Source organism: Candoia aspera, chromosome 2 (assembly GCF_035149785.1).
Source record: "Candoia aspera isolate rCanAsp1 chromosome 2, rCanAsp1.hap2, whole genome shotgun sequence".
Taxonomy (NCBI): Eukaryota; Metazoa; Chordata; class Lepidosauria; order Squamata; family Boidae; genus Candoia; species Candoia aspera.
Window position 1 is genome coordinate 168,230,637 of NC_086154.1, and position 27,531 is coordinate 168,258,167.

Here is a 27,531-nt window from a genome sequence, read left to right on the forward strand (position 1 = left end):
CTTATTTTCCTTTATCAACATGTAGGAAAACACATATATACATACTCATACATATAAAAATAATAAAGGCGGGATAGTAAGTAAATAAATAAATAAGATACATACAAACATAGATACACATATACCAATTAATAACAACTTTAATATCATGTAATTCAGCTTAAGTTCGAAACCTTTATCATAAAACAAATACCTTGATGTATGCTCTTCCTTTATTTGCTCACTCATTCCTAGTGTTATATTTAATTTTGAAGAAAGTTTTAAATAACTATAATGCTTGTAATATTAATATCCAAAATTATAATTAATAATGATAGAATATTCACTTATCTACACACATTATTCTAAGGCATCCAAATAACAGAACATTAAGAATTTCAGTTTATTACATAAATATTATTGTGCTGAAATAATATATGGTATTAAAACAGTATATTTTAAGAAGATGGAGCTGGATGTATATTTTAAGAAGCTGGCCACGTAGCCAAACCCTCCTTACCCCTGAGGTAGAAGAGGTGGCCCCATCATAAGAAGTCTCCTGCTCCTCGACTCCTTCCTGCGCCTCTCGGGTCCTGACCGGAGGAAGGAGGTGAGGCGTGGAAGAACATCCAGCCAGCTCCGCCTCCCCTTTCCCAGACTGGCTGGTCAGCCAGTCGGCCTTTCATTCCCCCGCAAGCCCCTTGTGGACAGGAAGTGGCCTGGGGGCCCGGGGGCCCCTGCAGACTCACGCAGCCTGTCAATGGGGCCCCGCCGAGCCCATCCCGGGGTTTGGGAGAAGGCCTTGGTACCTGGCAGGCGGCACAGGAAGGTCTTCTACTCTGTTGTCCATGTAGCAGCAAAATGGACACCTTCTCAAGACATTCTGTGAGCAGAGGGGAGCAGAGAAAGAGGCCTGAGCCAGGGAGAGAGAGCCGGGGCCCCTGACTTTCTCCCCCCTTCCCAGTTTCTTGGTAGCCGGGAGGGCCTCGCTTACTCTGAACAGCCTTCGTAGTGCCATAGCAGGGGCTGGATGGCGCGAGGAGAGGGCACCAGTAGAAGAGACTCAGGGGAGTGTCAGCCAGCCACAGCCAAGTCCAGAAAGGGAGTGAGCCGCCTGGGTGCTGGCTGGAGGCTTTATAGGCAGGCTTGGAACCTTGTTCCCTTGGCAACCAGGGAAACTACCCCAATGGCCACTTTTTGAATCTACACAATGATGGCGGCTCTCTAGGCGGGCTCGGAACCTCGTTCCCTTAGCAACTGGGGAAACCGCCCCAACAGCCACTTTTGAACTTCCACAAGGATGGGGACTCTCTTGGGGCCAGGAGTGGCTGGGCAGCCTTGTGGCCGACTCTCTTGGTGGCCTTTGGCCTCTGCCTTTCGCATGGGAAGCTGCCTGTTTGTGAGCAGCACAAAAGCACAATCACATGTGCCACAAAGCACAGAGAGGGGCTGTTGCCTTTAAACTCAGGCACTCTGAGTGGCGTGGAGCTGAAGACCTATTTCCTGAATGTGGAAGAGAAACAACCTTTGCAAAGGTGGCTTTTTGCCTACCCGAGAACACGAATCAAAAATATATTTCAGGCAAAAGTGAAAGCCTTTATTGAGGGGGATCAAACCCTTTTATAGGGTGCAGAAACAAATGATATGTACATTCAGTATATATGATACATCATAAAGCAAGTAATCAAACAATAAGAGGCATTGATTACATGTGAGACTTGAACAATAGAAAACACTGATTCTAGATAACATTCCACAAATGGCAAATTTACGGGTTACATCACTCCCTTTCCCAGCAGGGTTTGTATCTTTTGAAACTTGCAAGTGTATTCAAGGACTTCCAGAATACGCTCCCTATTGTTTAGTTGCTGAAAAGGGAAGTTCTCACGTACCAGAAGAAATGGCCTTGGCCCAGAAGAAAAAACATGTTTTCCTACAGTTAGAAAAGAGGCCTAGACTGCCATGTTAGAAATGCCAGTATCACCTTTCCTGAAAAGCTTATAATGAAGCCTAAAAATTCCAGGTAACAGAGCAATTCTCAGATGGAGCCAAGGCTGCTTTGAACCCAGATTAAGGCCCCATCTGCCTCCTTTTCAGAAAGATACCTGTAATCAAATCATAGGAAGCTGGCCTGCTAGTGTTGCCTAGAAACTCAGGCACCCCGAGTGTGGCGTGGAGCTGATAAAAACTTGGTCCCTGAATCTGAGACAGAGACTAACTTTGCAAAGTGGCTTTTTGCCTACCCCAAAACACGAATCACTCAGTAATTCAGGCGAAAGCAAAAGCATTTATTGGAAGGGCGGGGGTCAAGTCCTTTTATAGGGTACTGAGACAAATGATACATACAGTTGGCAAATGTGATATGTCAGAAAGCAACTAATCAAACAATAAAAGGCACAGATTACATGTGAGAATTGAAGGATAGAAAACATTGGTTACAGATAACATTCCACAAGTGGCAAATGTATGGGTTATGTTGTTACCTGGAATTTTAGGCTTCCTTATTAGTTTTTTTAATAAAGGTGATGTTAGCATTTAAGCATGGCATCCATGCTTCTTTTCAAGTTCAAGAAACCATATTTTGTGCATACAATAATCTTGCTGCAGTTATCATGTATAAAAACAAAGTTCCATGACATTTTTCCAACAGTTTGTCCATCCATCTCAAAAGAAAAACCTCTGCTTTCAGTTGTATATTAACCTTTAAAATCCTCTGAATCGGTGTATGTATTTGAATCCAGAATTTTCTAGCTTTTTTACATGTCCGCCAAACATGATAAAATTTCCCTTCTTGTTGTTCACGTTTCCCAGATAAATTTGAAGTTCCTTTATACATAGGGACTAGATAAGTTTTCTGATGACATATACAAATGGGTACATCATCTTATAAAAACTCTCTTTAAGATTATATCATTGTATAAATATCAATCCTTTCAACCACATATTTTCCCATTGTTCCATTTGTATATTATAAACAAAATTTTTAGCCCACTTTATCATATATTCTTTCACTTGTTCTTCCTCTGTTTCAAATTTCAATAAAGGTTTATACATTTTAGCAATTACATGTTCATGATTTGTACACAATTCTATTTCAAACTCAGTCTTAGAATGTTCAAAACCATAAATTCTTTTCTTGACTTTAAATCTTTCTAATGATTATAAATAAGAGAACCGTTGACAACTATATCTCCTGGCCACCAGTTCCTCTCTTGATTTTATTTTACATTCTCCCTGACAAAATTCTAGTATCTCATAATAAGTTAGTCATTTGTTTTCATTGTTGGGGAGAATTTCTGTGATAAAAATGAATGTTTTACCTAGAATTAAGGTTTTGTTTCAGACAATACCTGTTTGGACGAATGATACACCATTTAAACAATGGCAGAAGGTTATATCTAAATTAAGGTGGCGGAGAAAAAAAACAAGAGTTAAATACAAGGTGCTACAAGATGCAAAGGGAAAAGATGGACTGGGTATATCTGATTTGAAAATGTACTTTGCAGCTTGCTGTTTGGTTTGGATGAAAGAGTGGGCGCTGCTGAGAAATAGAAGGCTCTTGGAGTGAGAACACGAGATTTGGGTGGCATGGATATTTGTGCTACGACAAAGTCAAGGTTAATGTGGATTTTAAAAATCACTACGTTAGACGTGCCATATTGAGAATATGGGATAATACAAATCCAGGTTGTGCCTGAAAACACCTTTGTGGCTCTCAGCATAAGAAGCATTTGATAGACGAGGAATGGTAAGTAAACACAAATGGTACTGTTTTTATTCTTCTAAACGTTTCTCTAATTAAAATTATATACAGAAACAAAACAAAACAAAAACCAAAAAAACTGATTCCACTAAGGTTGAGGGTATCGTAAGTTAGTCTTAGTCTGGAAAGCCTTTTCAGTAAATGATCCACCAGGTATTGTTGTCATCAACTCAGCCTGTGCTGTTCAAGTCATATTATTTTTCATCTTGCGTGTTCTCTGGAACTTCTCATCTGAACTTCGTACTCCTGCATTTTTCTGTGCAGTGTCACTGATTGGAAGGCTTTTTTACTTACAGTTATTAACTGTGGTGTCTGCAGATAACTGGGAGACTTTCCCCAGTTGGTTAGCCCCTATACAACTTCCTCATTGTGCTCTCATGACAGGCAAATATTTAACCAAATGTTTGCTTTATGAGTGGCCAGTTCTGTTGGAATTACAAACAACCTTGGAATTACCTTTGCAATCTCAGATCATCAGAATGTTTAAGAAATGAACATGAAACAAAGAAGACAGAGACACCATATCGTTTCCTGGGGTTGCCTATAGAATTACATACATCTAACTGACACAGCTCTTCTCAGCTTGGCCATGATGCCCTCTCTGGAGGCATGGTAAGTTTTGAGCAGGGGAGATACAACCATGAGACTAGCTGAACTCACAGTGCTAATGTGGGGGAAAGGAGGGTATTTGCAGGGATTTTCAGGAATTATCAGATTTTCAGAAAGACAGAGGGGGTGCTTAATCTTTCCCTCAACCAGTTATTTTCTCCTGCAGCTCTCCTCCCCCTGAAATAAGCCTAGGGGAGCATTGGTAGATGCATCTGGCCAAATGCAGAGGAATTATTTGACTTGAACCCCAGACTCAAAGGGGGTTAGATAAGTAAGGGGAGGACTGAGCACCAATCTCTCTCTGCTGAGTCTTCTATAGAAATCTTTCTCCATCATTCCTATGACTTAGGAGCCACTAGTTTGATGGTGGTATCTGGTGTAGGGTGCTTGCCAGGGCTGGTAGGGACTGTCTGTATCCTAGATTGCTTGACATATTATTTGAAGGATATTGTAGCTTTTGCATGATATTCCCACAATAATGCTGCTTTTATTTTCAATCAATGCAACGCTTAGTACATTTGAAGAATAATTGAAAAGGTCTTCCTAATCCTCTCTAATTTCTGACCTTGTACTTACTACTCCAAATTCCATCAATCTTTGCCTTGCATACCATCCCTGCTTGAGCCCTTCCTCACTGAACATACTGTGCCAACATTCTACTGCAGCTTATCTCTCTTGTCCAATTTTGGCATGACATCCTAAGTAGAGTGCAAGTGCAGTCCTACAGAAGAAACCTGTTCCCACCCTGTTCCATCTGCTGTGCCTCGTTAGTGAAGTCATGATGTTAGGAGCTTCACTAATGAATGGGAGGATGAGCCAGTTTGAGCATCTAGGAGAACTCTGGTCAGAGTGAGATGGCTGCTTGAGGTGGGGATGTGAGAGGTAGCGATGAATACATTTCTAGGAACCTTTCTTGGGATTTCCTAACTCTCTTGGAGGACAGGGCCTGAGCTGCACCCATTAAACTAGCCTAGTGTCCTTAAATATGATGGTAGATTATGTCTTTTCATTAATGTTAAAGGAAGATTCAGTTATACATTTGGTTGACTTCCTTATGGGAAATGGGAGGGAGACATCATCTAGACATCATCTTGCTTGCTGCCTCAGACAGAGAAATGGTTTCAAGAAGATCTGCTTCTTCTATCTCTGTGATTTTGCTGAGCCTGCTTTTCTAAACTCCCTTCTGCCTTCTCTTGCCTCCTACTTGCCTCACCCAAATATCCTTATTCACTGATACAGGAAATAGAATGGTCCCATCTCCTGTACATTCAAAATCCACCCTGTCTTCTTTGGATCAATATAACTAGGCAGCTATACATGGCCTTGTTCTTGACCAAGTATCTGCTGACAACCTATTATTAATTAATCCTCTGAAAGATCTTCTGTGAAGGTGGTTTACAGAATGGTGAATCAAGTCCTGAATGAAAGCCACATACCCATTTCCTCTGAGCATGGTCAGTAAGATTAGTACATGGACATAGTTCATGGAAGCACTGGTGCTGATGAGAGAACGTTGGACCAAGTCTGCAGATTCCTGTGTTCAACCCCTAGCTCAGCCATAAAGCTCAGTGGGTGTCCTGGGTGAACCTCTAGAGTTTAGCCTAACTTATTTTGTAGGGTAGTTCAGGGAGCAAAGGAGAATGACTTCCTCATGATACTCTGAGCTCCCTGGAGAGAGAGGAGGAGAGGAGAGGAGAGGAGGTAGACAGAACTGTTACCAAGTGATATGTTCTCTGTTTTTCATGTTCAGAAACTTAGAATACTGCATAGATGGGAATAGATGGTATAGTTTTGTAGACTGCAATCCCATTGGCATGTATTGGTACTCCTTGTTTAGCTACTATCTCATTTAGTGACTGTTTGCAGTTACAATAGTGATGAAAAAAGTAACTTTGCGACCAAGCCTCACATTTATGACCTTCACAGGTCTGTAAAGCAAAGGAAAGCTGAAGTAAGATCATAAGCACAGTCATGGTTTCACTTAGGGACTGCTTCACTTGAAACTGAGTCGCTGGTCCCAATTGTGGTTGCTAAATGAGGGCTACCTGTAAGACCAAGGAATTAGAGTTTGCTTTATCCCTTTGCTGGCATTTAATGGTCAAGGAGCTTAGATCAGATAGCCCGAAGTCAATGTAGCCCCTTGAAAAATTGATCCAACTCTCATTGTTACAAAGAACTGGGCTGTCTGCCATTGCAGAAAAGGGGTCTGGAAGTAGCTCCTCAGAACTTCTCAGTAGACTCTTTCAAGGGCTAATATAGAGCATGTGTAAATGAGTGTAGCGGTAAGCTTTAATTCACACCTATACTTAATCTCCCTTTCCCCAAACTGGTGCCCTACATTTCTCCAATCCAATTTGAACATACTTCCATGGGTAGGCCAAGATCCCTCAGTTTCACAATGAGGGGTTTTCTAGCCCTACCAGGTGATGCCAAGCATAAAAGCTCAGCTCTTCTGCATATAAAATACCCACTGTATTATTGTGCTTTGGCTCTTTCCTCTAACCTGATGGTATGAAAGTTGAATCAAGAAAGCTTGGGCTGCACATGTATTTACAGATTGCATTTCTTCATTTGCCCCACAGAGCCATTTTACATTTTTTTCCATCAGAAACTATTATTTAATGTACAGTATGTAGCTTTCAATTAAATCTGTTATGTGCATTTGTGTATTCTATGCAGTCAGCCCCAAAATGAAACTTGTAATGAAACCTGTACAAGTCTAACAGACCTGGAGCCTTTTTTGCATTATTCACTTCTTCCCTCAGTAAGTAAAACTATAACAACTTACCATGATTGGCAGGAACATTCCTTGACTTCTTGGAACTTAATGGATTTTCATTCCTTCTTTTGCAGGTTGCCATAATTGTGGTGCTGTCTTGTCTTGAAAAAAGAGCCAGGAAGAATATAATTGATGAAAAGTGCCATCTCCTCAACAGGAGGTGTGGGGTTGTTATGTAAGTCTGCAGTGTCATTTTGTTTCTGTACCTGAATAATTATAGCATATTTTTGACTGGAGAAATGGAAGCTCAGGCAACCTTTAGGAGCCATAGATAATTTCTAATTCTGAGTCAGAAGAATGTAAGAGGAGCAGCCTTGCTGGACTGGAACATGAAGCTACCTAGAGTCACAAGGAATAGAAAACATACAAATTTAGGTTGATCAATCAATCAATCAATCAGACTCCACTGAGATCAACAAGTTCATTTCAAAAGAGGGCTCCCAGGCTGCTGGAGCTTATAAACAAAATTTCTTAGTAACCCAAAATAAAGAAAATACAAGTCTGCATAAAATGTGCAAATACTACTTTATAGGCATGGATGAAAGCATTAATATTGTTTGAATAGAAATATTCATAGACGTTCTTAGACCATTCCAGGGATATGCACAAGTGTAGCCTAGAAGATGATTTTCTTGTCTTCATTCATTTACTAATCCCATCACTGATCACATTCCTTAACACAAACTAAAATATTGCCCTTAGATTTTTTGGCACATTCTTCCAATGATGCAGTTCCCAATCTAGAATAACAGACTTAACACTGGTGTTTACTTTGATTTATGGCTTTACCATCTTGATTTCACTGCCAGGTTATTAATTTTGGATGTATCTTTCTTAAGTTATTTACTTTTATCATAGTTAAGAAGGCATATACCTGTTAACCATCTCCCAACAGAAATATAAAATAATAAAATTGAAGTTCTGCAAGATCCTACAAGATCTAGCAAAAGTCTAGCAAAGTAGATGCTACAGAAATCTGAAATTGGTGCCCATTTGGAAAAAGAGAGTCCCCTTGCCTACTGCTGCAGCCTGTTCTACTGTCAAACATTTCACCCCATTTGATGTTCTTCCTAGTGTTTAGTTGAAATCCTCTTTCTCATAATTTGAATGTGTAATTTGAAGGTCTTTTTGTTCACAGACCCTTGGATTTAATGGGAGCATCCAGCAGTCGGTGGGCAATAGGTTTTGCCTTTGGAGCTACAGCTAACAAAGTCATGATTATATTTGCAGATGGTTATTTCCCTCTGCGAGTGCTGCCACGGTGGGTTAAAGGTAAAAGATTCTATTGGAACATTTTAGCCTAAAGCCTGAATCACTTCACTTCAGATTCCAACCAGTCCTCATCTTTGTGATGTAATTGACAAAAAATGGTTTAGGAATAAGGGAACAGCCAAAGGTTTAAGAGAGCATTGTGGAAAATCTTTCCCCAACATAGAAGGAGTCACCCTTTCAATTATGATGCTGTTTGAGGTGCTTTTTATGAAAATTGGTAGTAAGACAGACAACTCCTACTTGATAGATACAATATGTAGGTTGTTGTTATCCATATCTCAGTTGCACATATTAGGACCATGTCTTCCTTAGGAGGAACTCAGTGAATGACTGTATTGTAACCCTACTGACAACATAATCAGCTGCTATTTTAGGACTCTGTTTTATTTTAAAATAAAATTTCTTAACAATTATGGTGACGCCAATGTATAAATAATCAGACCTGATAACATGTCACTGATGGTCACCCAGGCTGTTAAGAGGAAAGGCAACTTTTCATCCATCTGAATGACCTTCAGGTAGTAAAATGCAACTGCGTGTGATGATCTGATTGGCTCTGTGGTGACATCATGTTTCTTTAATAAATTATTTTTGACTGGTAATTTTGGTGAGGTTATGAAATGAAAGAAGCTCTTTTGGGAGGAGAAAAGTATCCAAGCAGTATTAGTCGGGGAAGGCGACAGTAAAGACATGGAGGGTTGAAGAATGTTTTTACAACTTTCTCATACACAACAGAGGAGGGGGGGGGGAAGTATGATAGGGTGAACATTTGATCTACTATGAATAACATATACACTTTGGACTGCTTTGTGGACTGATGCTAGTTCTTATATTGTGAACATCAAGTGATTGCTGCATTAATAGACTACATGCATATTGTTTTCTTTTAGAGACCAATTCTTAGGTACACCAATTGTGGCTATGTTAACTTGAGGCCAAATTTAAATGTGTCGCAGGGCACAGTTAACTCACTTTCCCTATAACCTTTCTATGTCACATTCATATTTTCTCCTTATTCATCATCACTTTATCCACATTACTTCTGGGGGTCCATTTAACCAATATTCTTGTCTGAGTGCATTTGCTGAATATTTACAATTCAGTGAGAGGGCAGCTGGCAAACTTTTCCCAGACCGATGTTCTTGAACTAGAAGATTTACACCCAAGTCAAGGACTCAATTCTGCCAATATATTTTTTGACTACTGATACTAGCAATACCCCTAGTAATGAAGAAAAGCAGATACTCTGGGATTCAAGCTGTATACACAGCATCCCCAAGTTAAAATCCATTATGTCTTTCTCATGCCTTTGTGTCACACCAGACTGAGCGCCATGCGTTTCTCAGAGAGAGGAGTGGTTGGCTCCTCTGCATTGCATTCTCAATGGACTGTTTGGGTCTCAGGCCCTTTGCTCTTGATCTTTTCCAGCATTGGCATCCATTCCTACCCACAATGACCCCAAAATGATGCAATGTGCATTGTGACTTCATGTCGCAAGCTCCATGAGGTTTCGTACTTGGGTTGTGATACTGCACACAACTATGTAAGGGTCAGAGTTTGCATCACAACTTTGCTACACTTGTTCCATCACTCCCCACCTTTCCCCCTGCAGATGCCTATGCTTTCCAGCTCTTGTCCTCACGTGAATCTTATGCAATGCTTAGATGGATAGATGCTTCTAACTTGGGTCTGGGCTAAACCAACCTGGTGCCTGCAGGTTTACTAAGAATGCAGCTACTTTGACTATGCATTCTGGAGTTTGCCATCCAGATTGGAGGTGGCAGCCATCACAGCCAACGTCAGGAAATGAGCTTCCTGTCTTCTACAGCAAAAGCCCACACTTTACAATTGAGCTATGGGTCTTCCTAAGACTAAGCCTCAGTATATTTATGCCTGCGCATTATCTTCCCATTATGGGGATTTCATTATCCATTTTCTGTCTTCTTACAGCCATTGCTATTCTGATCGGTGCTACAGAAGTGGGTCTTTCCTCCTACCCTTTCTTTGCTTGCCTTTCAACACATGTCCAGATCACGGGGGCCACACTTGGATTCCTTTACACAGGAGCTTGGTGAGCAACCTCAGAAACTGGCCTGATTACCATTCATTAAATGATGAGCACCAAAAGGGGGGTAAGTGAGACAACCTGATAGAATGTCCGCTCACCGGTCACATATATTTCCAGGAGGGGAATATGTTCAAATAGCTCAGGGTTTTCATTATTGTTCAGATCTGCTAGCCCAGCTTTATCATAGAAGGTTATCCGAGTTTCTTTTCAAATTCACTTGTCATGAACAACATTGTGTTCATGAATTGAATATGAACCTGTTCAGTCATGAACAATGCCAGGAGGTTTCCACCATTTCTTCCTAACATGGCTCATCTGTTTTTGAAAGCACACCACAGCTAACACTGAAATGTCATAGCTTACTCTGTCCCTATATTGTCACACTAGGCAAATACCCATCTGCTGAATGTTGCAGCTAGAAAAAAGTTGTTTTAAATGATTTATGGGTGCTAGAAGATGTGACCTGACAAAGGGACAAGAGAAAGACTGAACATTGAGAACAAGGGGGTGTAATAATTGAAAGAAATTCTGAACAAAAGAATGTTAAGGGTTGTGGACTGATTCCTGTCAGAACCCAGGAGAAAAAGCACTGAAAAAATAGACAGGTGATGGAGACCCCCGTATGAGGAACTAACTCCATGGCAGAGATCATACAATAGGTTAGGCTGAAATGCAAACCGGCAAGCTTGTGGTTCAATGCATTGTGCAAGCCAAGCCCATATGGTTTGTTTATGATTTAGTGTCTTGTGTGAATGCAGACAACTGGGTCATACAGAAGACCACAGATCAGTTAAGCATGTGTGAATACAGCCTGAGAGTGTGACAAGTCATTTCTAAGGCAGCTCTGTGCATAGCCCTAGCCCCACCCATTTTCCTGCCAGGGGTCAAGCACCTAATAGCTCCTTCTCTCTTTCTCCTTGTCCACAAGTCAAGACAGAGAAGACCAGTCATGTTCTCTGGGCACCTTTGAGGAACTTTAGATCCAGCAGAAGTGTCATATTTCCTCATTGCAGCATCCAGAAAATAATAAGGAGGGTTAAACCAGATGTTTTGTTTTGTCACTTAATCACCCCCTTATCTAGTTTGGGGGCTCATCCACACATCATATCCCAGTAACCGTTTTTATGATATATCCTGCCTTGTCTTATCCTCAGCCCGCAGAGGAAACAGTTTAAAGTTATCTTTAGCTGTTCCAATTTTAAAATAGGTTTTATTTTGGGAGATTTAAATCTGTAGCAAAAATTCAGGAATGTTCCTAGACAGAGGCCAACTAAAAAATAAAAGAAAAGCCAAGAAAAAAAGGAAGATGGGGATTGTAAGGGAAATCCAAGGGACATTCACAATGTCCAACCCAAGCAGGATTCTTTACACAGCCACAGTGAGGTGGAGTGTTCGAATGAAAATAGTGGTTGTAAATCAGATCGCTGTAGGCACCAGCTAGACTCAGTGAAAGACCTGGACCCCATGGGCCTTTCTGGGCATTTGTACCACCTAAAGAGGGATAGTGGTTGCAGAGGAAACAGGAGGAATGCCAGTTTGACAGCTGGCACAGCTTGATGAGCAGATGGTTGCCTGTTTGGAAGCAGGAGCAATGTGGTGGTGGATCCCTGCCTATGGAAGGGCAGGAATTAGTGGGGAGGGAAGGGGATGGATGGATGGAGGAATGGATGGATGGATGGATGGATAAATAGGAAAAGATCACCATAGTAAAACACTTACACAGTTACTGTACGGTGAGTTTGCACACCTAGTATAACAAATGTTGGTGACACTGAAGGACCCAGAATTGTCTTGGTTATCAAAGAGGTAATGCAAGTAAAATAAATTGGAATCCCCTGGGAATTTAGAGAGGAGAGGGGTGATCAACTAGTGTCCCCTGTAGAATGGGTGGTATCACAAAATATGGGCTGTTCTCTCTATGGCACGTGCATCACAGGGAACCCATCTTTTAGTCAAGAGGGTTTTTCTGTATTTCCCTTCCAACACTGCTGTGAGGACAGGGTTAAAATGAGCCAGAGGGGAGAGAGGTAGGGGTGTCCAGCAGGGGGGGGGGGTAAAAGAAGTCAAGATGGTGACCTCAACCATGTGACCAAAGCCCCCTTTTTGTGAGGATTGACTTCAAGAAATGTTTTTTTCCCATCCTATGCTAGAGGAAATTGGATGCTGAGTCCAATTTTTGAGTGGTTCAAATAAATACGATCCTAAATCAGCTGAGCAATAAGCCTGTAGCTTTAGACCATCAATGTAAGCTGTTCTCAGAGAAACGTTTTTTCTCTTTAATAACAGAACTGTGGGGTATCTTTCAGGTGTTTATTCCTCCATGAATGCTTTCTCTTTGCAAGGCAAAAACAAAGCAATTTCTTTCTTTTCCTGTAAAAAGCATAGAGCAACAAATTAGGAAAAAATAAAAAGAGGTTTAAATCAATTTAGAAGCAGCAGAAGCCAGGTAGTTAGACATCATTCACTATAACACTACAATAGATTAGAAGGATCATTTCTTTGCAATGAAGCTACAGTAGAAATAAGGAAAAGTGTGTTTTGGAGCAGGGAAATTGTTTTCACTATTTGGCCAGTTATACCAACATAGGCTATGATGTGGCTTTGAAATAATAGTAAGAAAAAAGCAAATTGATCAAGCATGAGTCTGGCTTATAAACATGTTCAAATTACTGTGACATTTATACAACAGGGTTATCAGATCTGAGGTGCAGAAATTTGGATGACTATTAGAAGGCAGCAGAGATGGAGAAAACTTTTAATTCTTTGCTTCCATCTGGTGGCAGTCTCGATTTTTGCAGCCCAGATCTGCTAGCCCTACTGTAAATTTCACCATGCCCTGATATGGCTTAAGCATAGCAGGTATGGTATAATGTGTTTTAAGCTATAATAACAGGAATGGTTAAGAATGATGGGAATTATATCAATGTATAGATGGCAGAAATCCCTCAATTATCTGTTGTTAAGTGACTGTGGATGGACTGTGGGCCTATTGGATTTATGCCTGCACAATTAGTTTAGTAAATAAAATCTAGGGAAGTTTTATGCCTTGTAAAAATGTATTATAGATTTGGGGTGGCATCTCTATTATGTGATGGGGGAAGGTTGGTATGAAGTGGTTGGGGATTGTCTCCTTGGATAATTCCTCACTCATCCCACATTTCATCTGACAGACTGATACAAATTATTGTAACTTCTTAATATTTAATAGCAAATGAGGCTCAGCGAATTCTTTACACGTTATGATATGTGGATATTAAGCATTTAATTTCCAATCCCCTTGTCTTTTGAAGCACAGGTCAGAACTGGAATAGACTACTCTCACTTTAAAATGAAGGCTATTTTTGGTGACTGTGAAGTCTGCATCTCCTGTCATTAATTATTGTTTTATTATAAACCGCCCAGAGTCCCTTCTGGGAGATGGGCGGTGATAAATTTGATCAATCAATCAATCAATCAATCAATAATTTCCCTATACAAAGGGAAAGCTAGAAAAAGGTGAAAACACAAACTACAGTGGGATTAATTTAAGTTTTGGCAGAATTCTGATTGAAAAGGTACAAGAGGTAAAAATGAGCAACCTTTGGGAACTGTAGAATTGCTTTAAGTTGGTCAAGGTTGTACAGTTCAGGTTTTGCTGTTCTCCATGTCCTTGAGAATAAAGAAATAAATAATAAAGTTTATGCTATATTAGTTGACATAAAGAAAGCATATGCCAGAATTCAAATCGGTCTGAATTATGGAACATTTTGTGAAAAATTGGAAAAATATGATGGAAGTAAATTATGTATAGAATAAATGGAATACTTAGTGAATGGTTCAACACCGAGCAGAGAGTAAGACAGGGATGAATGATGGCCCTGACCATTTAATGTATTTATGGATAAATGAAAAAAGAATGTGTCTGGGGATGTTAGAGTTGTGTTGATTGAGGATGTGACTGTGCATGCATTTTTGTATTCAAACACTGTCGCATTGATGACTCAGAACCCGAATGATTTGCAGTAAATGTTAGACAGATTGTATAATGAAACAAGGATTGTGGATCTGAAAATTTTTCTACTGATTGCATCTGACAGAAAAAATAGAGAATACTGTTGCAAGTTATACATGAATTGGAAAAAAAAGATGTGAATCTGTATACCTTAATCGTCTGTGTATCAAAATGGGGAAACAGAAAAATTTGTAAGATGGGCAAATGCTCGTAGAAAGGTAGTGTCTGGTCTGGTGCTTGTGTGAAAGAAGTGAACAGTTATTTATTTATTTTACAAACTCTCGCAAGACTCAGCCAGACAATGGCTACGTTTAAGGGCATGCTTCTGCAAATTTTATCATATAGAAGTGAGAACTGGATATGTTCAGAGAAACATAAAATCAGATACAGTAGGAATAGGTGCTCAAGAGGTATGTGTAGTAAAAGAAAAAGAATCAAGAATGAATGGCTGCAGAATAAGTGTGGATTGGATACAAAAATAAGTGATCAATGCAACAAATACATTGAGGTGATTTGGTCACATAAAGGGAATAGAGGATAATTCAAATATATGAAAAAAGAATGAATGAGTTGAAAGGAAGAAAGTCATGGCTGGATGAAGCTGATGTCAAAAAGACAGGGGGAAGTTTAAAGAACAAAAGGCAATGTATGAATCAGTGCATGGATTCAATGAAAACAAGTCAGATTTACAAGGAGAGAAGGATATGGAGAGGTGTATTAAGCAGGGTTGGTGTAAACTAGATTTAATAATATTTTCTTTCCTTTCCTCATATATCTTGTCTGTGCATGTTTTACTCTCTATTACTTACTTTTTCCTCCACATTGAAAGGAAATAGTGTGATGACTATGTATATATGTATGAATATATAAAAAATATTCTCAGCATGGGAACAGCATCTAGCTGAATTTGGCTTTGAAAAACCAACCAGGTTCAGTCCTGGTTAATATATGGTATGAGATTTCCAGGAAATATCAGGACCAGAGGCTGGACATAACATCCCAGAATAAAGCAATGGTGAACCACTTCCAATTAAATATTGCCAAGAAAACTGTAGGAATATGTCCATGAAAATCAAACTCAGTTTGAATATGATACTTTCTATGTAAATATGGTTATGATCACAGTATATTTTCATATACTAGTGTATTTTTTGTATATGAACTATTCATTTGTGTGTTTGTGTGGTGTATATGTGTGTGTTGTATATATTAAGATGTTACATGATTGATGATTCTGGATTCCCCTATGTTAACTCTCCCGCCAGTTGCTTTTCTGTGACAGAGATTACTAGTGTTCTGCCTCATCTGAGAAGTGGGGCTTCATGGATCCTTCTGATGTTTATGCAAAATGCGACAAAAATCAAAGCAAATCAAAGATCACATCTAAGACCATGGATTAGGTATCCTGCATTTTTCTGTATTGCTATGATATAAATACTTGGATCTGAGGAGAATGAATTTCTACAGAGGGTTTCCTCCAATCGTACTGACAGATCATGGATTCCACCATCGTCGTGACTGAGTCTAATGTTTTGTTTCTTATTTCCTCTACCCCCTCAGTAGCTAAAAGGTTAGGAGAAAATCTGAATGTTCTATTCTAAGAAGTTGATTAATTCTTAATCTTGCCCCATGATTGGTGCTGATCAATTTCTATGGTTAAATAAGACTCTGATGAAGCACTACATGATTCGATCTAGTTTCAGGACTTTGATTTGCTAGGCCATGCCTCATAACTGAAGTCCTTCCTTTTTTTCTTTTTCTTTTGGCAGGTTTGTAGTTATAGCTGTGCACATTGGACAGTGCCCACATGGACAGGTTAGTATGTACCTATTTAATAATGGTGCAAAATGTTGATGTATATTTATTCAAGAGATCTATCATCTATCTATTATATCTATCTATCCATCTATCTATCCATCCATCTATCTATCTGTCATCATCTATCTATCATTGTGCTAAGTTTAGTCTCCAATTTATAAATGTCCATCTTGGACATCTTATAAGTCAGCCACCTCCATCCTACATACATATTAGATTACAATTCCCATCAATATTGGGGTGGGCAATGGCTATATTGCTGATTATGAATGGAAGCTGCAACTGAACCTTTGCTGAGGGCACCCAGTTGGAAAAGCTGCACCAGGCCTTTAACTGTACTTACCCCAAAGGAAGATGACCAACCTAAAAGGAAAGATTAGATAGGATCAGGAAACAAAAGATCTACTTCCATTATTATATTCTTGAGAAAACCCAAGATGATTCTCCATTCTAAAAACAAATTATCTGGGGAAAAAAAACAAGTCTTCCTTTCAGGTAAACACTGGAATGAACATACGTGGTTAGAGACAGCTACTGTTCCTTCCGGCTGTTCAGTGTCTTCTTATGGAACTCGCTTTTGATAGCAAGAGATTTTCAACTGGTGATGGAGAGTACTTATAACTTTACTGAGTACTCCAATATAATAATCTTATTTATTGGCTTGGAAATAGAAGCACTATGTATGCTACTTTGAGCTCCAGAAGGAAAGGTGGCATATAAAATAAATAAATGAATAAATAGGGAAAAAAGGTGGCTTGAAGCAACAGACTGTTCAATGCTCAGACTTGCCTGAGTCCCCAGGGTGAATTTGTAAGCAAGGTGAGATTCATTTTGGGGTCTTCCTATTGTATTGTCCATTCTATTAATTGAGAGGCCTCTAACCTTTCTGGGACAATGGGCATAATTTGAAGAGCAGACTTATAAAATGGTGGCCATGGTGTCTGTACCAATCACAAAACACCCATGTATCAGAAGGCAAACAAAGCTAACTCTATCGTTGTCATGTCTAAGAATGCCTTGGGGCCTAAATGTGGCCCAGACACCTTGTTGGAGCCAGAGTTTATACTTGAGGCTGGGTTTTGCTTTGCAGCATGCTAGCTTTGACATTATTTTTTAACAATGCAAAGAAAAATGCAAGAAAAGAAAATCAGGGAGGACTGGGAGCTTATGGGTTGCCATGGAACAAACCAGAGACTCCTTTACATCCCTGAGTGTGACACTGAGGGCCAAAATCTTAGTCATTGTTGCTACAACAGCTGGGTTATAGAGCAGGTTGACATCTGGAACAGAGCATAACATTTTTTTTTGCACCATTTGTACAAAATCAGTCTCCAATATAGAAACATACATGAACTGGTATATACTATAGCACAGTGTTTCTCAACCTTGGCAGCTTTAAGATGCATGGACTTCAATTTCCAGAATTCCCTGGCTGCAAGGAGGGAAAAGCTGTGCAAAATATTTTATCCCTCATGAAAGTAAACACTTCCAACTTCCATAGCCTGTTCAGTTTTTTTGAGGACACTGGAGAACAGTCAGAAATGGGTGCTTCCCTAATGGATGAGAATCTCTTTTACACTTCTGGCAATGTAACTGCTCCGGTCCACCTTGGTCGTCTTCATTTGTCTCTCATGTACCCCATCAAAAACAATGCAGGGTACTTCCTTCATGGGGAAAAAAGGGAGGTGTGAGCAAGTGCTGTCATATGTAACTGTAAGATACTGCTACTTAGCTCCAGATGCAGCCCGGACAAAGGTGTAAAAAGAATCTCAAAGCATGCTTTGTAGTGTTTCCAGCTAACACCACCAACAGGGAAAGCCTTTCCCGTCAAGCCGGCATGTTTTAGACATGTTTCAAGTTGGCAGCTGCAAAGCCACTTATGGATTTGCTGGCAGACGAAGTGAGGGCAGAAGGCCAGCCGTTCAGTTGAGCTCTGAAAGCTCCAGATTGATTCAGAGCCTGCAGTCCAACTGCACATTCATAATGCTGATGCTGATGCTCAGAAGGAAGAGAGATGTGGCCGGCGTCTGCTGATGGGAACATAACGTGATCCTGTGGCCGAAGGGCTGATCGTTAGGAGTCTGTCTGGCATAGAAATGATTCATTGTAGCACCAGCAGATAACAGCTTGATCCCACTTTTCTCTGCACAGATTTTGGGGGATTATGAGAAGATCATTTTCTATTGGCCTTCCTTGGTCTGCCAGCTTTTCCTGCTAGGGAAATTCATCCATGTGTTGATAAAAGAGTCATGGGCCCACCTCCAGACAGGCCTTCCAACTGTGAGTATTCCTGGTCATTTTCTGCTCCTTTGCACTCCGTGGGTCCCTTTGCAGGAGTGAGTATCCTGGGCCCTCCAGATGTTGCTCAGGAACAATACCCAATATCCTCACATTACCTAAACTAGCTGGGGGTGTTGGACATTAGAATTCAGCAGGGCTTGGAGGGCCACAGGTGCCGATCCCTGTTTTGTGGGATCTTCTTGAATTATTTCCAGTTCACTCATCTAATTCTGAGAAAAGAAGATAACACTTTCTTATCAACAGCCACAACACTTTTTTTAATGCAACACTTTAGATATTTGGGCTTGCTTTATACATAATATGTGAAAGCTGAATATTATACAGGTAGACCTTGGCAAATGACCACTAATTCAGTGACTGTGCGTAGTTACGATGGCTCTGAATGAGTGATACGTACAACCATCCTCAACGTTTTGGCCACCACAGCACCCATGAGGTCACACAATCACCATTTGTGACCTTCCCTGCTGGCTTCCCATAAGCAAAGTCAATGGGGAAGCCGGCAGGGAAGGTCGCAAATCGCTCCTGTAAGTTGCTCCTGCTCCTGCCGTTTTTTTCTCCCGAGGAACCCCACTGCAGAGTACGAGAGCCCATGTCCTGTCCCAGACTGAGCACATACAAACACACAGAGAGGTGGTTGCAAACTTCACTGATAAGTTTGTGAAGTAAATAAACAATCAGCAAAGGAAATGTGAGTGCAACCGCACATACACACACAAACACAGAACAAGTTCCCCAAAGTCCAGCAAGCTTGCCTTAAGAGAGTTCCAGTCCAAAACAGCAGGCACAAGAGTGGCCAAGCGAAGTCCGAGTGTCCAAACGTTGTCGCAGGGTCGTCAGCCAGTCCAGGTCCAGAGTCAAAGTCACATGGTTTCAAGTCAGGAGTCAAGGCACACGGAGTCTGGGAAACGAAGGGCTGTTGCCAATGGACAGCCCTGAGCTCGCTGCTCCTCTTAACGAGAAGCAATCAGTGTTGCTCATTTGGAAGGGTGAGGCTCCTTCCTTGCAAGGAGCCCTGCAGAGTGCCTTTGCTCTGCCCTTGTCTCTGCACGGCGACCCTTGCACTGGGAGGTGGTGGCAGCTCAGAGTCCTCATCCTCAGAGACCGGTGGCAGCTGGGCCTGCTAGTTCCTGGACAGCCCCACCTCCTCTACCTGCCTGAGGAGCGATTTGTCCAGCAACTCTGGAACTAGCTGCTCATTGTCAGTCTCCTCATCTGAGTCTGAGCTCGCCATGACATCCCAGGGATCTCATGCTCCATAGTGCATACCTGCCTGCAGCACCCTCCTGCGTGCCCGCTCACCCTCTGTAGCACTCCCCTGCCCACTGGCCTGCTTGTGAGATGCCTAAGGAAAGGCGTGTCGTGACCGGCACTTGCAACTTCCTGCCAGCTTCCCCATTGATTTTGCTTGTTGGAAGCTGGCAGGAAGTTGCAAGTCTTGGTCACGTGAGGTCCTTGCTTAATGACCCATGATCCTCACTTAATGACTGCAGTGCAGATTGCCAGGGTTGCCATTGCTAAGTGATGCAGTCACATGACATCATGCTTTAAGACCAGATTGCATAGCGATGGAAATTCTGGTCCCACTTGCCATAGTTAAGCGAGGACTACCTGCATCAGCTTTCAGTCGAGTTCTTCAGATGGATTGCTCACCTCCTTTTGTATTCACGCAGGTATTCTTTTAGATTGATTGATGGTGCGTTTGGTCCGGCTGAGTTTATATTTATTTTTTTATCTTCTGGCAAAACTGTTCCAGGAAAAGTTGGAGGCAGTAGTTGTGATGTTGCAGGCAGTACCCATCATTGCTTCCATTTCCCACTGTCATCCACAAATATTTTGTGGATGGTGGAGATATATTCAAGATACTTTCAAACTACTTTTGCTACAATGGCACATTTCTATCTTCACTCTAAAAACGAATTAAATGTTGGACATTCCTGTAATTCTGTACCCATTTTCTTGGAAAAGTAATGGCAGACAGCTTTTTCAAAAGCCTTTGAAATGTTTTATGGTCTCCCAGAGATAACAGTATTGCAAAGAGAAGCACAATTCTATAGGATGGATGGATGGACGGACGGACGGAAGGACGGACAGACGGACCCCCCCACTCTTAGCTCCCTGCCCCAGACTCCCCAAAACTTTATTGTTTCTAACTTGTGTTCTCTCTAACTGTTCACCATTCAGAAAATCACCCCTGTTCTTTATTTCTAGTCTGACAGTGAAAAGGCGTAAGCCCTGGAATAATAAATAACTCTTTTTCCTTCCCTGCAGGACAACACCACTTTACTGGAGACCCATCAGGCTCAATATGTCCAGAAATTGTTGAGGAAACCTCCACTGCAGTGAGAACACTCATTTTGTTTGAGGAGCATTTCTTAGGATGTCATAGACACCAAATGTTACTAGCTTCTAGGGACAGGCCTCTCAGTAATCCACATATTGTTTTTCTGGGGAATAAACAAACATATGTAAATGAGCACCAGCCTCTTCTTCCCTTCCTTTTCTGTCTAGGCACTTAAATGTAGTGGGAAGAGGGAATGACCTCGAGGGACAGGTGGAAGAGCCACTACCAAGACAATGGGCAGATAAAAGAAACCAGAGTCGGGGGCAGAACTGTAACCTGAGAAAACTTCCCAGACAAGACCCTCCCTAGTTCACATGAAGATAAAGGGAGGGACTTTAATAAGATATAATATTATCATATCTTTATAATAAAAGTAATATTGGCCTGCACGTCTTTGGTTTCCTAGTTTGGTCTACCTTGAAGGGCTGACACTAAATAATCTCAAGCAATGACCTATCCATCCATCCATTTATTTATTTATTTGATTTCTATAGCCGCCCATCTCAGCAAGTGACTCTGGGTGGCTTACAACAATAAAGTCCCTTTCCCCATTGATGTGGGGAATGGGACTTAGAAATACACATGTCTTTGTTTTCCTTTGGGATATACTGACATATTTGGATGAAGATACTAATCACAAATAGCTAGCTTAATGGTGCCTTTAATATCTAGTACTGAAAAGGACTGGCAGGGCCAGAGTAAGGACAGCTGATGCCCTATGCACAGCCCAACAATGCTGCCCTTCGGCCTTTCCATTGCTCAACCAACAGGACATAAAGATTCAAACTTTTAAACTTTAGTTACTCGCCATGCCAAAGAAAACCTTTTTTTAACTATGCAGGTTAAAATCAAACATGGCAGTTAAGGACAATGACCAAAAATTGGGCTAAATTTGTGTATGGCAATGAAAGAGTTAAGGGTATGATAGCTAGGGGGAAAAACTGTGGTGCCCCCTTTCAGGGCTGCAACTAGGGCGGGGGCAACCAGGGCATGTGCCCCGGGCACTGCGCTGGGGGGATGCCAAAATGAGCATGGGGGGGGGGCGCCAAAATGGGTGCAGAATCCATGTTTGCCCCGGGTGACACAGACCCTAGTTGTGGCCTTACCCCTTTCCCTTGTTGCCCTAAGCATGTGTTTATTTTGCTGAATGGTTAATCCAGGGCTGGGATTGGTAATCCACTGGAGTTTTTTTATTAGTCCCAATCCATTTCCCTTGCCTTTACTGCATTTCCTGAAAGGTGGCAGCTTAACTACCATTCCCTAGAAAGAGAAAATAGCTTGAACTGATTGACAATCAAGCTAATATAGAGGCTCAAGAATAGGTTTATATAATAGTGAACAAAGGCATGTGGTATTGAAGAAGGCTACATTTTGATTAAGGATGAAAAGACAAAAAGTGAATGATGGCAAGGAAGTCTTGTTCTTTTCCTTGTTTTGCCCATCTCCCCAAAGCTGTCCATATTGCCTTTCTTAAAAACAGGAAGCCTCAGAAATCTTGGATCCAACAGAACATTTATGAATGGGATCCTCACTTTCAGTTTCCCAGCCGAATGATCAGCACAGCGATGCTTGCCATCATTTGCCTTTACATGGTAAGCCAAAGAGTTATGGGCCATGCATGACATGTTGAGCAAGAAAGCCGTGGGTGTTTCCAGTCTTATCTGACTATTCTTAAACTCAAGGCATTCCAGGTATCAGCTGTTATTTGCAATCCAAAGCATAGATGTCGGATTATTGAAGCTAAGGTGTAGGGCTCTCTCTGTCTTGTGTGCTGGACACAATTCTAATTAATTTATTCCAAACTGATAATAATTTAGCCATATTAAAATAGTGTTGTTGTTCCTTCTTCTTGTTCCTCACAAATAAAACTATAGAGATTTTCATGTAAAGCCCTAATCTGCTACTCCTATTAAATAAGTAAAGGACCTGTTTAATATCTGAGAGATTTTCTTTTCTCCTGAGTTAAGAGAGAATTTTGAGTTCTCCATTGCTCTGTATAACAACTTTCTACCCAAAATGTGAAGAAACAGTCTGCTTTGCAGGAGCAGCCCAACTTTATGAAACTGCTATTTTCTACCTACCCAAGGGGTAGGAAGAGCAAAGGTAAATGAATTGTTTTGTAATATCTGTTTATGGGGAAACATAAGGTTGAGTTCTCAGCAGCCCTGCTCTATAGCACTGGCCTTAATGCTATTCTGAGATCATAAGAAAGAACTCTACGAAGGATTAATCTTTGTTATTCTCCAAGATATTAGCCACTGATGGCTGCTGATTCTTGATCCACTTTCTTCTACATAAAATAGACATGCCTGAGTTGTGTGTCTGCCTGTGGACCTGGAAATTGCCAGCACTGAGTAATTGCTTCTGTCTTTCTCTTCCAGTTCGTTGTGATTGAATATTATGTTTACAAGCTTGTATCACATGCCCTGGTAATTATGATGTCAAATTCTGAGATGCTTCCAGCTTCCAGCAACATGTCAGATGTCCAGCCCTTGAGGGAATTCATTGAAGTCATGAAAGGTATAGTCACGAGGCCATCAGACTTTTAAAATAAATCTCAGGTTTATTACATATGTAAATATTGGCCACAGAACTAATATTGGTGGTTCCCTTTTGAGTCATGTCTTATGGATTCCATGTTCATATCTGAAAAAAATACAGTGGTTACAATAGACCTTCAATTGAAATGGGATTGTCTTCTTTATGGTTGTTTCCATCGGGGCACACATAACAAAGGAGTAGGGCAGTCTTGTGGTCAAAAAGGTCAAAAGAAACATTTCAGTGATGGGATGGGATTCTATAAATAATCTCCTTGCTCTGCTCTACCTGGTCATCCCTCCTGTTTTATCTGAGATTTCTTTCAGGAACTTCTAATTCTCAGACTGGGTGGAAGCTGAAAATGGTCTCTTCAAAGACTATTTTTCCAATGACAGCAGTAGATACTGTACTACAAATGGTTGGGGATAATGGATTTGTCCAGAAATGACAGAAACACATACCATTAATTTCTTTGTGTGTGTGTGTGTATGTGTGTGTGTAGGGCGGGGGGGGGGAAGCAACATGCCTTAGGACTTCCATGTAAGGATAATTAGTATAGTTTTTTCTCTCTTTCTAGTTGTTTAAACAAAACGTTGTGATGTTTTTGAAGTTTAATAAAATAAAATGATTTTTTTAAAAGGGAGAGAGAATTATTTCCCATTCCTTATGCTAAGGAGACATACTAGGGTCAAGGAAGCATAGGTGTTGTCCATACCAGAATGAAGAATGTTTGCCTTTTCCTTTGTACATCTCCAGTGTCATTTCTGGATTGAAAAGCAACTAAGATGTAACAGGGCAGGGATGAAAGAAAGTATTCTGAAGTTTATTTTATTTTTTTTTCATGCCGGTGCTGAGTATGGAAATGTGTTTGGCACTTTGTTGTGGGGATTGTAGATAGAATAAATCACCAAAGCTGCTTCTCCGTAGGGGTTTGGATCTTCACTGTTGGCTCTGCCTGTCTCACAAGTGCCAGCTATGTGTGCCATATCCTAGCCTGCTACAGGTACGCCTTGATCGTCTTCCTGAGTTTGTGATAATTTACTCTACGGCTTCTGAGGCCAGGGCTCTTCTATGAAAACTTACAGTTTAAAGAAGTTCTGAAATTCTGTCTCAGAAATGTGCATTAGTGCCTTTGTTTTCTAGAAAACACATCAAGAGGTTACGGGCAGGACAGAAACAATTCCTCCCAGTGTTATTTAGCAAGGTTTCATCTTCTCAAAGTGTGGTGAGTTTTTCAGTGTTCTCTTCTCTAGATACACTTCTCCTTCATGTCCCTCTTATTCTTTAAGCAAATCCTTTTTCGTACCCTTTCAATCAGAATTCTACCAGACACCTTTCCACCCATACTTAATAAATTAATTCCCCTACAGTTTTTGTGTTTGGTCTTGCTAGCTTTCACTTTGTGTAGGGGAACAATGGCCTCATTCTTCTAATGATCGGGCACATATGCAGACTTCACAATAACAAAAAAATAGTCTTCATTTTAAGGTGAGAGTAAAATCTATTCCAATGATGACCTGTGCTTGAAAAGACAAGGAGATTGGAAATAAGTGCTTAATATCCACCCATCATAAAACATAAAGTATTTGCTGAGTTTTACTTACTATCACGCATCATGAAGTCATGGTCATTGGCACCCACAGCTTGCATTGGTCCTTCAGATAAAATTTGGACTGGGTAGGGGTGCTTCCAAGCAGCAGACAATCCCAATTGCTTGATAGCAACTTTCTCCAATCACTCAGTGGAAATCCCCCTGAAAAATTATGCGTATCACATGTGTACAAGATGTAATGCTCCCCCCAGATTTTCCCTACTACAGTAAACGTGTAGGGAGAAATGCGACAGCTCCACAATCCATCCACACACATTTCCAGCAGATACAGCTGATGGACTTCTGCCTTCTGTATACTGAAGGATTTCCTGTTACTAAGTTCCTGTTACTAGAGCTTAAACTATGCTATAAATACATGCTATTCTTAAGTGCAATGGCACAGTGAGGTTTACACTAAAGCTATCAGATCTGCAAAAATCAGGACAGCCACTAGATGGAAACAAAGAAATAGAATTTTCTGTATCTCTTCTGTCATCTATTAGTGGTTTGGATTTTTCAGCCCTGATGTGGTAGTCCTAAGAAAACTGTCCTGGACTAATTTTATTTATTTGTTACTCCTGGACTTTTCTTTTATTCCTTGTCAATTCTCAGTAAGCACATGGGATTCCAGGTTTGGAAGTAATCAGAATGTATGTGTCAGTTTTAATTGGTAAAGATTTTTGTCAGTAAGGCTCTGAATGAAAGGCACTCTTGATTGTATGTTAAGGCTGTTCTTCATGTTGATGCATTGCTATAATAGGAATGGGAAAGCAGGTAATTTCAATAAGTTTTCAGGAAGGGGTTGGTAGCTTTTGTTTTACCTTACATTTGGTACTTAAAAAGGCACATTGTGGTTCTTTGGATAAGAACCATGCACTGTTTTTTAATTTCAGTTAAAATCAGCAGAATTTGTAATTGGCTAATAAATGAATTAGCTGGCAAAATGCATATATAAATGTCTGTCTGGTTTTTAAAATTGTTTTGACATTAACAGGGAGCAATTGCAAGATATTCCGGTTGGCAGATTGCCTATCTACTCTGGGGTATGTAATCTATGTTGTGAACTTACGTTTTTCCCTAACTATTGGGAGGCCCTTATATTGCCTTTTTAATTTGTTGCTTGTGCTTTCTTTTCTAGGTTATTTGATCATCCACATTGTGCAGTGCCTCTTTGGGGTGATGTTCATTTATGGTTTGGTACTGCCCATAAAGAACGGTCAGGGGATAGAAATGGCTAAAAGTTTGGGAACTGGGATGTAAGTGCCTTTGATTTTGCTAGGATTGCCAGAAAAATTGTCCCTTTTTGTTCCTTGTCCCCTGCCTTTCAATCTGCAAGAAATAGCTCTGATTTTTATTCCACTTGTATTTGAAGAAACTTGAGCTAATACTGTGATATTATCTTCACAACCAACCTGCTCACTACTGACAGCTTCCTGAATTTTCCTTTCTACATTTCAGTGAGCCACAGATTTTAGTCACAGATGCATTCGCACAAAGCAGCTGACTGGTGGGCACATGGAGAGGCCAGGCCTGCAGCGAGGGCTCTCTGGAGCATGAATATAGGGCAGACCATGGGGTGGGGGCGCTGCTCTAGAGATTCTAATTCTGGGGATTGAATACACAGGCTCAATTTTTTTTTTCAGTTGGTCCAAGTCTTGTGCCAGTTCATAAAATATGCTTCTCATATGCATGAAACTAATTTTAGAGGATAACCCCACACCCACCCCTGTTTATGACTTGCTTGTGAGGTCCTCAACATCTCACTGTTTTAAGGTATTTATTTGCAGGGAGGATTAGGCTTAGCTGTTGGTGTGCCTTTAGCCTGAGCAATTGGAATTTAAAAAAGAAAAGTGTGTATGTATGTGTGTGTCTGTCTCTCTTTATTAGGTTTTATTCTGCCTTTACTTTGGTCAACTCACCTTTAATCATCTCTCTCATTTACAATATCTAAAATACAGAAATACAGATAAACAAAAGTATCTCCTTTCATCTGGGACGTAAACTTCCATAGCTATAACTTATTTGTGCCTTCTCCCATTCAGCTTCACCATTGCCATTGTCATAGGGTTCATCATGTTGCAGATTAAGACAGCCAGCAGATTTTTTCTTCAGCCAAAGATTTTGCCAGATGACAAGGAAAAGCCTTTGGCTCTTGATAACAGGCAAGTGCCCATAACTAGATCCGAACTCTTTATTTTCAGGAAGGATACTTACCTCATTTCTGAAACTGAAATAAATTTGAAGTAAATGAGTATGTCATAGCACTAAAATATCATTTAAAATAAAATAATTTAGGTATAAACTAAATTCACATTTCACTTGGAGCCACTCCCAAGTTACATACCAGCACATTCAGGAAAATATCTTCTCCATTACTAATATGGGTACTCCTCTGAAACGCTTCCTAATTGAATTAATAATTAACATATAATTAAAATATAAACATCAGGAGAATCAGGGACCCCTTGACAGATAGCC

At 40.6% G+C, this 27,531-nt stretch overlaps 1 protein-coding gene across 1 annotated transcript; it reads left to right on the forward strand.

Annotated features, from left to right (window-relative positions):
* Positions 1 to 3,879: 3,879 nt before the first annotated feature.
* On the forward strand, positions 3,880 to 27,403 carry LOC134491221 (stimulated by retinoic acid gene 6 protein-like). The gene is made up of 15 exons (XM_063294814.1): positions 3,880 to 4,354; positions 7,031 to 7,115; positions 7,205 to 7,305; positions 8,269 to 8,402; positions 10,353 to 10,473; positions 16,231 to 16,276; positions 18,431 to 18,559; positions 20,852 to 20,922; positions 22,405 to 22,516; positions 23,306 to 23,444; positions 24,390 to 24,465; positions 24,606 to 24,687; positions 26,048 to 26,096; positions 26,192 to 26,309; positions 27,096 to 27,403. The coding sequence occupies exons 1-15, from the start codon at positions 4,332 to 4,334 to the stop codon at positions 27,298 to 27,300; spliced, it is 1,491 nt and encodes a 496-aa protein (XP_063150884.1). The 5' UTR covers positions 3,880 to 4,331; the 3' UTR covers positions 27,301 to 27,403.
* Positions 27,404 to 27,531: the final 128 nt, after the last annotated feature.